Here is an 11,858-nt window from a genome sequence, read left to right as displayed (position 1 = left end):
GCGGAGGGGTTTTGTCCCACAGGGTTTTACCCTGCGCGTGAGGATCGTCGCGCCGAGGTGGTAGGTTCGAATTCGCCGCGCAACATTTCACCCCCACAGGACCCGGCCCACCCCCCCTCACTCATGGTCCCACCACCTAGAACCCCAACCTTGGCTTGGCACTCGCTCCTTACGCAGTGTCCCCCGCTATGTGTCGCCGTCTTCGGGGCATGCAATCCTGTGCAGTCAGGGCAACTCGCCCCCAGGCCCACCCCCACATCCCCACACACACACACACACACACACACACACACACACACACACACACACACACACACACACACACACACACACACACACACACACACACACACACATACACTTCCCTCCTTGCGCAGGGCGTGGAGATGGGAAGGCCAAGCGAGCTGCTCGCCGAGGCGGAGCGGAAGGGCGCCGGGGCGGGCGCGGAGGCGGTGGGGAGGGTGCGCGTGGGCGGGATGTGCGCCGCCGTGAGCCGCGGGGAGCTCTTGGGGTGGTGAGCTCTGTACTGTTGGCGCCCGCAGCCTAAGCGTCCACCCCATGGTACAGTAACCATGGTACTATATTATTACTACGAACCGGAAGACCACACGGCACGGAGATGCCCCAGAGCGTGCGCCTGGGCGCGGGGCGGTGGGCGGGCGCGCGGTGCAGACGTGCAGTGCGGCGTGTGTGTGCGAGTGACTGCTACCAGGGACCATGGGCGTATTAACAACGAAGGCGCTCTCAAAAAAAAACAAAGAATCGACGCATACGTTGTTCGCACCCATGTCTGTATGGCAGTCGAGGCTGCCTTCCCCACTGCCCGCAGTTCACTCGTCACCGCTCGATCTTATTTTGTAAAATTCTTTTTAGCCTTGGTCGCTAGACGCGGAGTTTCTTTTCTCGTGTGGTGTACCTAAAAGAAAGAAAGAAAGAAAACAGACACGCCAAACGAGGGATGGGACGAGGACAAGGTCCCCACCTGCACGAGCAGGATTTTGGAAGGACGATCAGGGGGACAGGTGGGGCTCTCCTGCTCCTGACAAGGGACACGACAGGCTCGCAGCGCGGTGCGCGGTGGTGTGCCTGTGGTATGCGTAAATTCTTTTCTCGCGTGTCTGCCCCGCTCGGCCGCCGCGCCGCTCGCCCGTCCCAGTGGCTGGCAGAGTTTGACCGTCCATGGCCGACGCGTCTTGGACGCGGCAGGTGCTGCTGTCACTCCTCCTAGCTCTGCTCGTGTACCTAATCCAGCAGTCCGCCAACGATCAACGAATTGTGCCGTCGCCGGCGAATCCGCATGAGTCCAGCCCAGTGCTGTCCGGCGAGAGGTTGGCGGCTGGTGCAGACGGCCAGCTCCGCCTCTCAGACCGGCAGCTTCGGCAATTCATCGCTCGCGGCTACATACTCCTCTCTCCGCCTGAATTTGACGCCGAGTTCCACGCCGTCGTCGCGGCGACGGCAGAAGCACAGCAGGACCCTGTCTCGAGCTCCAACAACCTGGCTCCGCTCCTGCCCAACGCGACGCGAGTAGTACACGGCCCGACGGTGCGCGGCGCTAGATGCGTGATCAGATTCTGCATATGCTCCAGGTAGCATCGGCCTGCGTGCCACTGCCATTAAAAGGGGCCTGCGGAAGAGACGGGGGTCCAGAGCTCCCTCTTGCGCAGGTGCGCGGCGCTCTGGCGTCCATCCTCGGGCGCGGCTACACGATGCACGCGCACCGCCACCTGCACCACTCGGGCGGGGCGGACCAGGTCTGGCACAAGGACTCGTACTGGGGCGCGCGCGCACTCCTAGATGCGGAATGCAGACGCCATTGATTCCAACACCACTCTGCATGCTCTTCCGCTGTACTCACACCCCGCGATGCTCCGTGTCCCCCCGAGCGGTGCTGGTGCCTAGACTCTGATTGGGATTGCAGAGTCAGGCACACGCGCAACAGCGAGATCATAAACTATTGATTCAGAGGATTCAGAGTCATTAACTCAGGCACGCGCAAGAGCGAGATCATAAACGATTGATTTAGAGGAATCTGAGTCATACTCAGGCACGCGCAAGATGCGAGACCACCTGCCCACCATGGCGATGGCGCTCTACTACCCGCGCCGAGTCACGCCCGACATGGGGCCGACCCACATCATGCCCTTCTCGCAGTACGGCTCGGTCGACGCGGAGCACGCGCACTGCGGCGAGGACCGGCTCGGGGCTGGCCGCTTCGAAGGCGAGAGAGCGCCGCCCTCTCACCACGCGCCAACCACGCCCCCACCTCGCCCCCCACCTCGCCTTCTGGAGCTGGAGAATGAGATTGCGCACACTGAAGCAATCCGTGGTCGAGTTCGCTTCAGATGAAGATACGGCTCACCGCCCGCCGCCTCCCCTCTGCCGCAAAGAAGGCGTAGGCTTTAGCTACGCCGCCGACGCGGCCTCGCGCCGCCGCTGCCTCGAGGAGGACGCGCCGGAGCTACCCCTCGCCGCTCGCCGGTGGAGGAACGGAGCTCGTTCCTCGGTAGGAGGACACGCTGGAGCTCTTCCCGGCCGCGACTCGGTCCGCCGACCGGCGGTGCGGGCTATATCTCGGCTACATCTCGGCTGTATGTCAGCTACCTCTCTGCTACCTCTCTGCTACCTCTCGGCTACCTCTCGGCTACCTCTCGGCCATATCTGACCAGCGGCAGGCTTCGTGCGCTCTGAAGGATCGGCCCCCAATCAATCAATCAGGCGCGGCCTGCCGCTGACCGTCGAAGCGGGCACCGTCGCGATCATCCACTACGACTTGCTGCACCGCGGCTCCGCCGTCGCCGGCCCGGAAGCCTTCGCTGCCGACACATCGACCGCCGCCGCCACCGACGCGGACGCAGCCGCGCCTGCCCCGCCCTGGCGCCCAATGTTCAAGTTCCAGTTCGTCCGCGTCTTGGAGCCGCTCTCCCCCTCCTCCGCCGTCCCTCCCTCCTCCTCCGCCCCTCCCTCCGCGAGCCTTTCGCGGCGGCCGCCGCGGGTCAAGGGCCGCCGCCTCGGGTCAAACTCGTCCGGGCGGCGCATGCTTCTCCGGCGACCGCAAGGCAGCGCGCGCGACGGCTGGCGTGCGGTGCTGCGGCCGGAGGAGGTCCCCTTTGGCGCGGCGGAAGAAGGGGACCTGTCCCTCCTCTGGGACCACGTGCTCCAGTACCTCCGGGGCGGGAAGGGAGGGCGGGGAGCCTCCTCTTCTCAGGCGGCGGCGGAGACGGTTGCGGCCGACTCTCGCAGCTGGACCAGCGCCTGCTGATGAATACGCACTCCTTGAATTGTCAACTAGGCTCGACTCTCGCAGCTGGAGCAGCGCTTGCTGGCGCCGAATAGACAGCAGGGAGCGACGGCGCCTTGCACCGCGTTGCGAGGCGACGAGGGCGTGCACAAGAGATGCACCACACACGCACACACACGCACACACACACACGCACACACACGCACACACACACAGCCGTGGCTAGCCCCTGGCCTCCGCCCCGCCGCCGCCCCACGCGCTTTGGTCACCCCTTGCGCATGGCCTCACCACACCGTGTCCCGGGCGGTGTTTGCGTGCTGCAGAGCCCGTCTGCGCCCGCCGCCCCCGAGCCCCAGGCGGCGACCCGCCGTCAGCCGCCCGCAACCTTCCCGCAACCTTCGCTGATCCATTTTCTGAGTTTTCTCTCGACCGACCCTGAAGGCGCCGGCCCAGACAGCGAATACTCGCTGTCGGCGACGCTAGCGGCTCAGCGGGGCGGCCGGGGCGGTCCGCCAGTGGAGCCGTCCGAATCGAGCCGCCTTGGCGCCGCATACGCCCTCGGCCGCCTGGCACGAGGGCGTACTGGCGCGTCTCCCCCCCCCCCCCCCCCACACACACACATTGCTGCCTCTCCCCTCCTCACTGCGACCTCTCTCCTCGCTGCCTCCCCTCCCTCACCGCCTCGCACACGGACATGACGGACAGACACCCGAGCTTGCACGGTCGAACGGCTCTGTCTCCATGGAGGTGCCGGGGATGGATCGCACTAGCGTGGAGACATCGTACCCCTTGCCCTTACCTCACAGGCGATCCCGGCCTTGCCGCCGCGACGGCCGGCGCCGCACTCGACGCACTTCTCGGCGTCATCGCTTGCAACGGCACGCGGCGCGAGGCGCGTGTCCACGCCCGCCTCATTCTTCGCCCTGCACAGCGGCCTTTAGTTGTAGGCTCGCGGCGCGAGGCCGAGGCGGCGAGAAGGGCCGCTATGCGCGGTCTCGCCGCCGCCGGAGGCGCCGCGGTTCCGCGCATCGCCGACGCCCTGGCCGCCGCCCTTGACGCCGCAGCGAGACCGCCCGAGGTCAGCCGAGGTGACTCGAGCGTGGCCGCCGGCGAACCTTCGGCCGCGACCCGCTGCGAGGGCGAGGTTGCAGAAGGCCTAGATGCGAAGGATGCGCCCGTAGTCTGGCCAGCCTTGGAGGCCGGGAAGAGGAGCCGCGGGGAGGGAGCTGCTTTCGCCTCAATCTGGAGTCATCTCGGGGCATCTCGGGGCATCTCGGGGCATCTCGGGGCATCTCGGGGCATCTCGGCGAGGGATCCTTTCCGCCCTCCGCGGCCTCCAATTCGCGCACAAGGGGAGTGCGGGTGCTCATGGCTGCTGCACTTTTGCACTGCAGGTCCTCCGCTATCTCGCGCACGCGCTTGGCGGCGCGCTGCGCGCAGCCGATGCGGCTGACAGCGGCGCCGCTCTCGCCCCCCAAAAAGTCGTCAGTGCCGTTGGCGCGCTGTCGCGGCTGGTGGCATCGGCGCCACCTCCCGGCGACCACTTCGACGTGGCTCGCTCCGCCGCCGCCGAGGCGATCGGCCCGGCGCTGCAGCGGTTTGCGGCCACGCCGGAGACGTGCGGCGCCGTCGAGGTTCTGCTGGCGGCGCTGGACGACAAGGGCGTGTCGCTGCCGCACGGGGGGACGCCGCTGTGGCCGCTGCACGCGTCGGCGCTGCTGGCACTGCAGCAGGTGATCATCGGTCGCGAGATCCGCCTTGTACTAGAGATGCAATCCGCGCTCCCCCCCCCGCCACCCCGCGAGGTGATCGCCGGCTCGGAATCGCTGCGCGCGTGTCTTCCAGAGGGCGGGGAACGGCGCGCGAGGGTGGTCGCAAGGTTGGGAAGGCTGCTCGTAGACGATGGACAGGGCGACAGGTACGCGCTGGCATCCGCCCTCGACGCCCTCCGCGCACTCGCCGACGCTCGCGACGCCGAGGCTGGTCGGCTGCTGCTGGACACGCTCTTTTCGGCGCGATGGTGTCCTCACACAACCGCATCCTCGCAGTATTGAAATGCGACCCATATGAGCAGTGTTTTCAACAACCAATCGAGTTTGATTTTGATTCTTTGTCTCGACGTTCAACGAAGCGCCAGAACGCCGCAATGTCTGTAGTCTATTGTATGTGAATGTGTGCTGCGTGCTCGTGGCGTGAGCACTCTAGTGCTAGAGCCGAGAGCGCTGCAGGATTCGGTACGTATCTAGATACGGCTCTATCTAGAGGACACTCATCAATTTGAACAAACACATCCGATCTAAACATCCGAACTGCTCCTCTTGGTTACACCAATGGTAATGCACTTGCCCTGCGGTGCCGAGCGGCGATCAAAATTAGCCCGGCAACGAGGCCCATCCCAAGAACGCTTGCTGCCACAGCTGCAGAGCCGAACGTGCGTGGTGGCGCTGCTAGCTGTTCGCGCAAGTATTGCTCTGCGGCCGCCTCTGCCGCCGCTGCCTCCGCCGCCGCCTCCTGTGCCGCCTTGCGTCGCGCGCGCTCGGCCGCCTCAGCCTCAGCCTCCTGTGCCCGCTGAGCCGCAGCTTCTTCTTCTCTCTTTCTCGCCTCCTCCTCCACCTCGGCTTTGGCATCATGCACATGCACGGCAAGCTCATCGCGGTTCTTGATGACCTTCATTGCTGCGGTCATTGACTCCTCGACCACGCCACAGCAGTAGCTAAAGCACCAGGAGCCGTCGTCCCTCGCAATCTTATCCGGGTCCTCGCCGGGAGACCGAACGAGAACAGAATTTGGGCAGACCCAATCGGAAGTCCAGGCGCAGTCGCACTCAAACGCATCCTTTCGCAGGAGCTCCTCCTCCTTTTCAGCATCGGTGACCCAGAAGTGGTCAGCCACAGTGACGGCCGATGCTGCCACCACGCCGACAATGATAATCGCTGACCCTGCCGCAGCTCCAGCAGCTAGTGTAGGGGCGCTCCTTCCCCTTGCGCCCGAAACTATTGCCTTTCCGCCGAGCGCGACACTCTTAGCTAGCACCCTGGCAGCTGCCGATTGACCGGCTGTCGCAGCAGACACGGCAGCCTGTCTTGCCGCCAAGTTGGCAGCCTGTCGTGCAACCAAGGCCCTATACGCAGCCGTCCCGACTACCGCCCCAGCACCCAAGCCAACAGCGGCCCCGGTGAGTCTGGCTTCGTTGGAATAGTCGGAAGGCATGAGGCACTGCGCTGTCAAGGTAGCAGCGATGACGGGGGCAAGCAACTCGCCCACTGTCGTCGCGGTGGCGAGGGCCACTGCTCCCTTTCTCGCGATCGCTCCGGCTGCTCGCTTCGCGGCCGCCGACATCGCTTGCTTGCGCGCCGCTTCTGCGCCTTGCTTCGCAGCAGCTTGTGCGCCTTCCTTTGCTCCCTTCCCCATCACCGTCGCTGCCCCCTTCTTAGTCGCCATCCCCAGCCCCTCCTCCGCCGCCGTTTGGAGCGCATGCCGAAGCGGCTTGAGCTGTTTGAACTTGAGGCAATGCTCCAACGTCGACTTCGGTCGTGCACACACTTCCGACAGCATCTCCCAAGCGTCTTTATAGGCACCAGCAAAGACCTTCTCGGCGTATTTTCCCGACTTCAGACAAATCTCACTCGTTGCCTTGCCTTTGCATTCGAGCATATCGGCGGCACCCTCGAGCTCCTTGAACAACACACGGGCCTTGTCGCGCGCGCATAGAAGGTTGCTTCCGCATTCAACTGTCTCTTCCGCACCTGCCAATATCTTCTTCTTCCACCTTCCGAAGTCCTGGTTGTCGGCCGCGAGCTCCTCCTTCAGATTCGGGCGCGAATTGGTGAAATACTTCAAGTCCTTCACATCTTCCTCCGTAGGGTAGATCCCTCTCTCCGCAAGTTTCTCCACCTGGCGTTTTAGAGTCTGCTTCTCCACACGATGGTCAACTTCAGTGGCCTTTAGTGCGCCGCAAAGCTCGCCTTTGCAGACCTTATGGCGATAACCGCCCTTGCCGATCTCGTCGTACACGTGCTGCGCCAGCTCTTTGGGCGGCATTTGGCTGAGTTGAGCGGTGCTGTATGCAGTCGATTGGCTACGAGTGACGGCACGAAGGCGTCGTCCGTGATCCGTGCCGCTACCCTCCTCACTGGCCATAGCAGCATCAGCAATATGGTACGCCATTACTGCGCCGAGGCCGACGCCAGTACTTGAGACAACGTCTTCGGCCGCATCCTTACCAAAGTCGCCCGCTTTGCGGCAGAGCTGAGGCACAGTGTACCCGAGAAAGACCCCGGGTGCACTTTGCTGGAGGTCATCCAACCCATCCCAAAGCTCTGCCTTCCTCCGTTGAAATGAGCTGGGATAGTCCCCGGCCAAGGCGTCGCCAGCTCCGACGGTGATGTACTCCTCAGCCTTCTCCAACAGCTCTTTGAGATAGGCGCCCTCGCTCCTGTGTTTCACCCTGCTGCCGAGAAGGAAGAGCCGGCCAAGCCACGCGCGTTGCATCTCCTCCGTCCATGAGCTGTTGAGCTGCGATGGGTCGATCTTGGAGAAGTACAGAACTAGCGCCGAGGTGAGGTTGACAAGCATGGGCGCCTGCGTGAAGTTGGAGAATAGCGCTTCGGCTGACTTCATCTGGCCCTCGAGCAGTGTTGCGTCCTCGCCACCCCACGGTAGTAGAGCGCTCACCTCGGTGCTCAGAACCATATCGCTCAAAAGGCCCTTGACCTTCTCCTCGAGACTTGGCGGCATCGCTGGTGGCGGTTTGGGCGGCGAGGGTGGTTGTGGCGGCGGCAGTGGCGGGGACGGCGGTGGCAATGGCGGAGACGGTGGCGATGGCGGCGGCGATGGCGGCGGCGGCGACGGCGGCGATGGCGGAGCGAACGGGACCACAAAGGAGTGGCTACCGGAGTGCCCCCACCCGAGCGTGATGTCCTTCTGCCCAAGGCCCGACCACGTGGCGTCATCCCAGCCGTTGCCCCACAAGTCTTGCATCGAGAGGGTGCAGGTCGAGAGAGGAGGGAGGTCGAGGCTGTACGTGTGCACGCTGTCCTCGTGGCTGTACCACGTGCCGTAGGGCCCACCCGAGAGCACGTGACGGCCGTTGCACTCGAGGCCCCAGGACATCTCGTTGGAGCGGCGCCCGGTTCGCACCTCGATCTCGTACGAAGAGGCTGGCGAGAAGGGCGGCGGTGGGGACGGAGGAGGCGGGCTGGGTGGTGGCGGCGAGGGCGGCGGCGGCGACGGAGGTGGTGGGGAAGGCGGAGGAGGCGAGGGTGGCGGCGGTGAGGGCGGCGGTGGCGAGGGTGGCGGCGGCGATGGCGGCGGTGGTGAGGGCGGCGGCGGGGACGGCGGCGGCGGCGACGGCGGTGGTGGGGACGGTGGAGGTGGGCTGGGTGGCGGTGGAGAGGGAGGCGGGGGCGACGGGGGCGGCGGCGAGGGCGGCGGAGGGGACGGGGGTGGCGGCGAGGGCGGCGGCGGCGATGGTGGCGGAGGCGACGGAGGGGGCGGCGAGGGCGGCGGCGGCGGCGGCGATGGTGGTGGTGGCGGTTTGGGCGGCGAGGGAGGAGGTCGAGGTGGCGGCAGTGGCGGCGGCGGCGAGGGAGGAGGTGGCGGTGGCGGCAGTGGCGGCGGCGGCGATGGCGGCGATGGCGGAGCGAACGGGACCACAAAGGAGTGGCTACCGGAGTGCCCCCACCCGAGCGTGATGTCCTTCTGCCCAAGGCCCGACCACGTGGCGTCATCCCAGCCGTTGCCCCACAAGTCTTGCATCGAGAGGGTGCAGGTCGAGAGAGGAGGGAGGTCGAGGCTGTACGTGTGCACGCTGTCCTCGTGGCTGTACCACGTGCCGTAGGGCCCACCCGAGAGCACGTGACGGCCGTTGCACTCGAGGCCCCAGGACATCTCGTTGGAGCGGCGCCCGGTTCGCACCTCGATCTCGTACGAAGAGGCTGGCGAGAAGGGCGGCGGCGGCGATGGTGGTGGTGGCGGCGGCGGCGGCGAGGGAGGAGGTTGAGGTGGCGGCAGTGGCAGCGGCGGCGAGGGAGGAGGTGGCGGTGGCGGCAGTGGCGGCGGCGGCGATGGCGGCGATGGCGGCGTTGGGGGAGCGAACGGGACCACAAAGGAGTGGCTACCGGAGTGCCCCCACCCGAGCGTGATGTCCTTCTGCCCAAGGCCCGACCACGTGGCGTCATCCCAGCCGTTGCCCCACAAGTCTTGCATCGAGAGGGTGCAGGTCGAGAGAGGAGGGAGGTCGAGGCTGTACGTGTGCACGCTGTCCTCGTGGCTGTACCACGTGCCGTAGGGCCCACCCGAGAGCACGTGACGGCCGTTGCACTCGAGGCCCCAGGACATCTCGTTGGAGCGGCGCCCGGTTCGCACCTCGATCTCGTACGAAGAGGCTGGCGAGAAGGGCGGCGGCGACGGCGGACGATCCGGAGGATCCGGAGGAGGAGGAGCGGATGGTGGTAACGAGGGCAGCGGTGCAGAAGGAGGAGGTGGCGGGGATGAAGGTGGCTGCGTCTTGCAGCAAACACTGAAGCAGGCCGATCCGTCGTCCTTGGCGTGAGTTTGCCTCCAATGCTTGGGGCTGCCGGGGCATGGGTATTCCCTCGTCCACGCGCAGCCCTGTGGGCAAGACGGTGGTGATGGCGGCGGTGGCGGCGACGGCGGCGTCTTGCAGCAGACATTGAAGCAGGCCGATCCGTCGTCCTTGGCGTGAGCTTGCCTCCAATGCTTGGGGCTCCCGGGACAAGGGTATTCCTTCGTCCACGCGCAGCCCTGCGGGCAGGGTATTCCTTCGTGCTGGATGCCTCCTCCAGAGGAGATGCCTGCAGCCGAGGCGATGAGTGCTAGGAGGGCCACGTGGCTCGCCGATGCGTCAGCGCCGCCCGCGCGCCGGTCCAGCCAAATGCTCACGCGCGGCATGAAGCGCCAGGTGCAGACGGCTTGCTCAGCAGACGGAGACGGGCACGTCGACGGCCCCTTTCTACGTTCCTCGTTTCGATTTGTGCGACCGCCTTTGGGTTGTATTTTTTTGTAGAAAGAAAGAAAGAAAAGGACTCACAGGAAAACAGTAGTGGGGCGGCGGGCGTATTTCTTCTTTTTGAGCTAAACTTCGATAATTATTAATAAAACAAGCGAAGGCACACACAACATGACGCCAAACACACGATTGCACGCACCGCACCGCACCCAGCACTCCGCGCCCGCCGCCCCCCCACCGCCCCGCCTAGGTGGGAAAGAGATGAGGAGATGGGACAGCGAAGGAGGAGCACAAACTTGTATGTGACGCGCGCGAGAACAGCCACGCCATCTTGCTGTATGCTGTGCTGGCAATATGTTATGTGCCAACGCGCAACGAAGGTCAACGCCGCCGAACCCGCCCGCCGCCCATGCCTTTTGGCCGTGGCACCCGATGCACTTGTTCGCCGTTCACCTCAGCGAGCAATCGGAAGCCTGGTCGTAGGTATGCGCGCTCTGCCTGGCCAGAACTGAAAATGCTCACCTGGCTATAGTTTTGCTCGCCGCAGAGGAGCGGCACCACTCTGGGATTCTCCGAGATTATGATGTCGATCGTGACCTTCGCCCAATCGAGCGACCGCAACGCCGCCACTTCGTGGCCCTCTATATCGAGAGAGAGGAAGTCGACATGATCAATCTGTTGAGAGGCGAGCGCATCCGTGAACGAGGTGCAGCCCGCAATCTTGACGACAGATGCACGATGCGCGCGGTCACCGGGCATTGGCGAGCCCAGGTGCGAGTGCCCACCAATCTTGTCGCCAGCGTCATCTCGTGTGACGAGTTGCAGTGCGGCGTCTCCATACTTTGCGCACGTGGAGACGGCCCGCGCCTCGAGGGCGCACGTGCGCTCGCTACGCAGCCGCGCATGGTGCGCCGGATTGGGCTCGACACACACGCCTCTCCAGCCCAGGCACGTGTCAAAGAAAAAGGTGTTGGAGATGACCATGGCGTCGTTTGCCGCAAGGTCGACGTAGGTGCCTTGGCGCTTCATGAAACGAGCATGATTCATGTAGATCCACCAGTCCTGGCCGAGCTGCGAGAGGAAATGCGGCACCGCACACCCACTCTCGTCCGTGTGGAAGCCCATGCCTGCAATCGCTTCAAACCGTGGGCTGCGCATGTACGCCTCCTGCTGATAGCGAGGGTTGGAGTTTGGCGGGCTCATGAGCATGAGCGTGGCGGCCGACGCTGACCGCAGGATTTCGCACCAGCGGCGGCCGGCAGCTGACTTCATGGCGGTCGTTTCAATCGTGTGCGCAGGCATGGAGCAATTTGGCATTGCCATGAAGTCAGCTGAGCCCCCGCCGAGCGCGCCCGCGCCGTGCGAACCTGTGCCGTGCGGGGGCGCATGGCGCGCATCCGTGCCGTTCGCAGACTTGAGCGCCTCAATCTCAGCTTGCATCGCCGACATCCTGGCATCGTTCCTGGCAGCTGTTGCCGCCATCTCCTGGTGCATCTCTCGTAGAAGCTCCGCAACCTCTGTCGACGAACTTGGTTCGCCCGCCAGCGCCTTGACGGCCGCAGGAAGGAGACCCACAAGAAACCAGAGCCGCGCTCGCTGCATCGTTCTGGGTCTAGGTTGGTGTCTCACGGTCAACTTGGCGTCACC

The 11,858-nt window shown here is 64.8% G+C and overlaps 3 protein-coding genes across 3 annotated transcripts in view; 1 reads left to right on the top strand and 2 right to left on the bottom strand.

The window, feature by feature from the left end:
- EMIHUDRAFT_439382 (hypothetical protein) overlaps window positions 1–603 on the top strand; it is a 2,269-nt gene extending 1,666 nt beyond the window's left edge. Inside the window, exon 8 of the mRNA XM_005756085.1 lies at window positions 378–603. Within this exon, the coding sequence (XP_005756142.1) occupies window positions 378–518 (141 nt within the window). The 3' untranslated portion in view covers window positions 519–603. The remainder of the gene's footprint in view (window positions 1–377) is intronic.
- A 5,010-nt stretch (window positions 604–5,613) lies between these two features.
- Window positions 5,614–10,153, bottom strand: EMIHUDRAFT_221854 (hypothetical protein; the record flags this gene model as incomplete). Its single annotated transcript, XM_005756084.1, has 6 exons — window positions 5,614–5,658; window positions 5,876–7,967; window positions 8,148–8,380; window positions 8,894–9,157; window positions 9,344–9,607; window positions 9,914–10,153. 6 exons carry the CDS (start codon window positions 10,151–10,153, stop codon window positions 5,614–5,616), a joined length of 3,138 nt encoding a protein of 1,045 aa, XP_005756141.1.
- A 206-nt stretch (window positions 10,154–10,359) lies between these two features.
- Window positions 10,360–11,857, bottom strand: EMIHUDRAFT_439380 (hypothetical protein). Its single transcript, XM_005756083.1, has one exon. It carries the CDS (start codon window positions 11,811–11,813, stop codon window positions 10,593–10,595), a length of 1,221 nt encoding a protein of 406 aa, XP_005756140.1. The 5' UTR covers window positions 11,814–11,857; the 3' UTR covers window positions 10,360–10,592.
- Between the last annotated feature and the right edge of the window lies 1 nt (window position 11,858).

This window comes from Emiliania huxleyi, assembly GCF_000372725.1.
Source record: "Emiliania huxleyi CCMP1516 unplaced genomic scaffold EMIHUscaffold_99, whole genome shotgun sequence".
Classification (NCBI taxonomy): Eukaryota; Haptophyta; order Isochrysidales; family Noelaerhabdaceae; genus Emiliania; species Emiliania huxleyi.
Note: the sequence above shows the minus strand (reverse complement) of the source record. Positions and strands in the feature narration are given on the sequence as shown.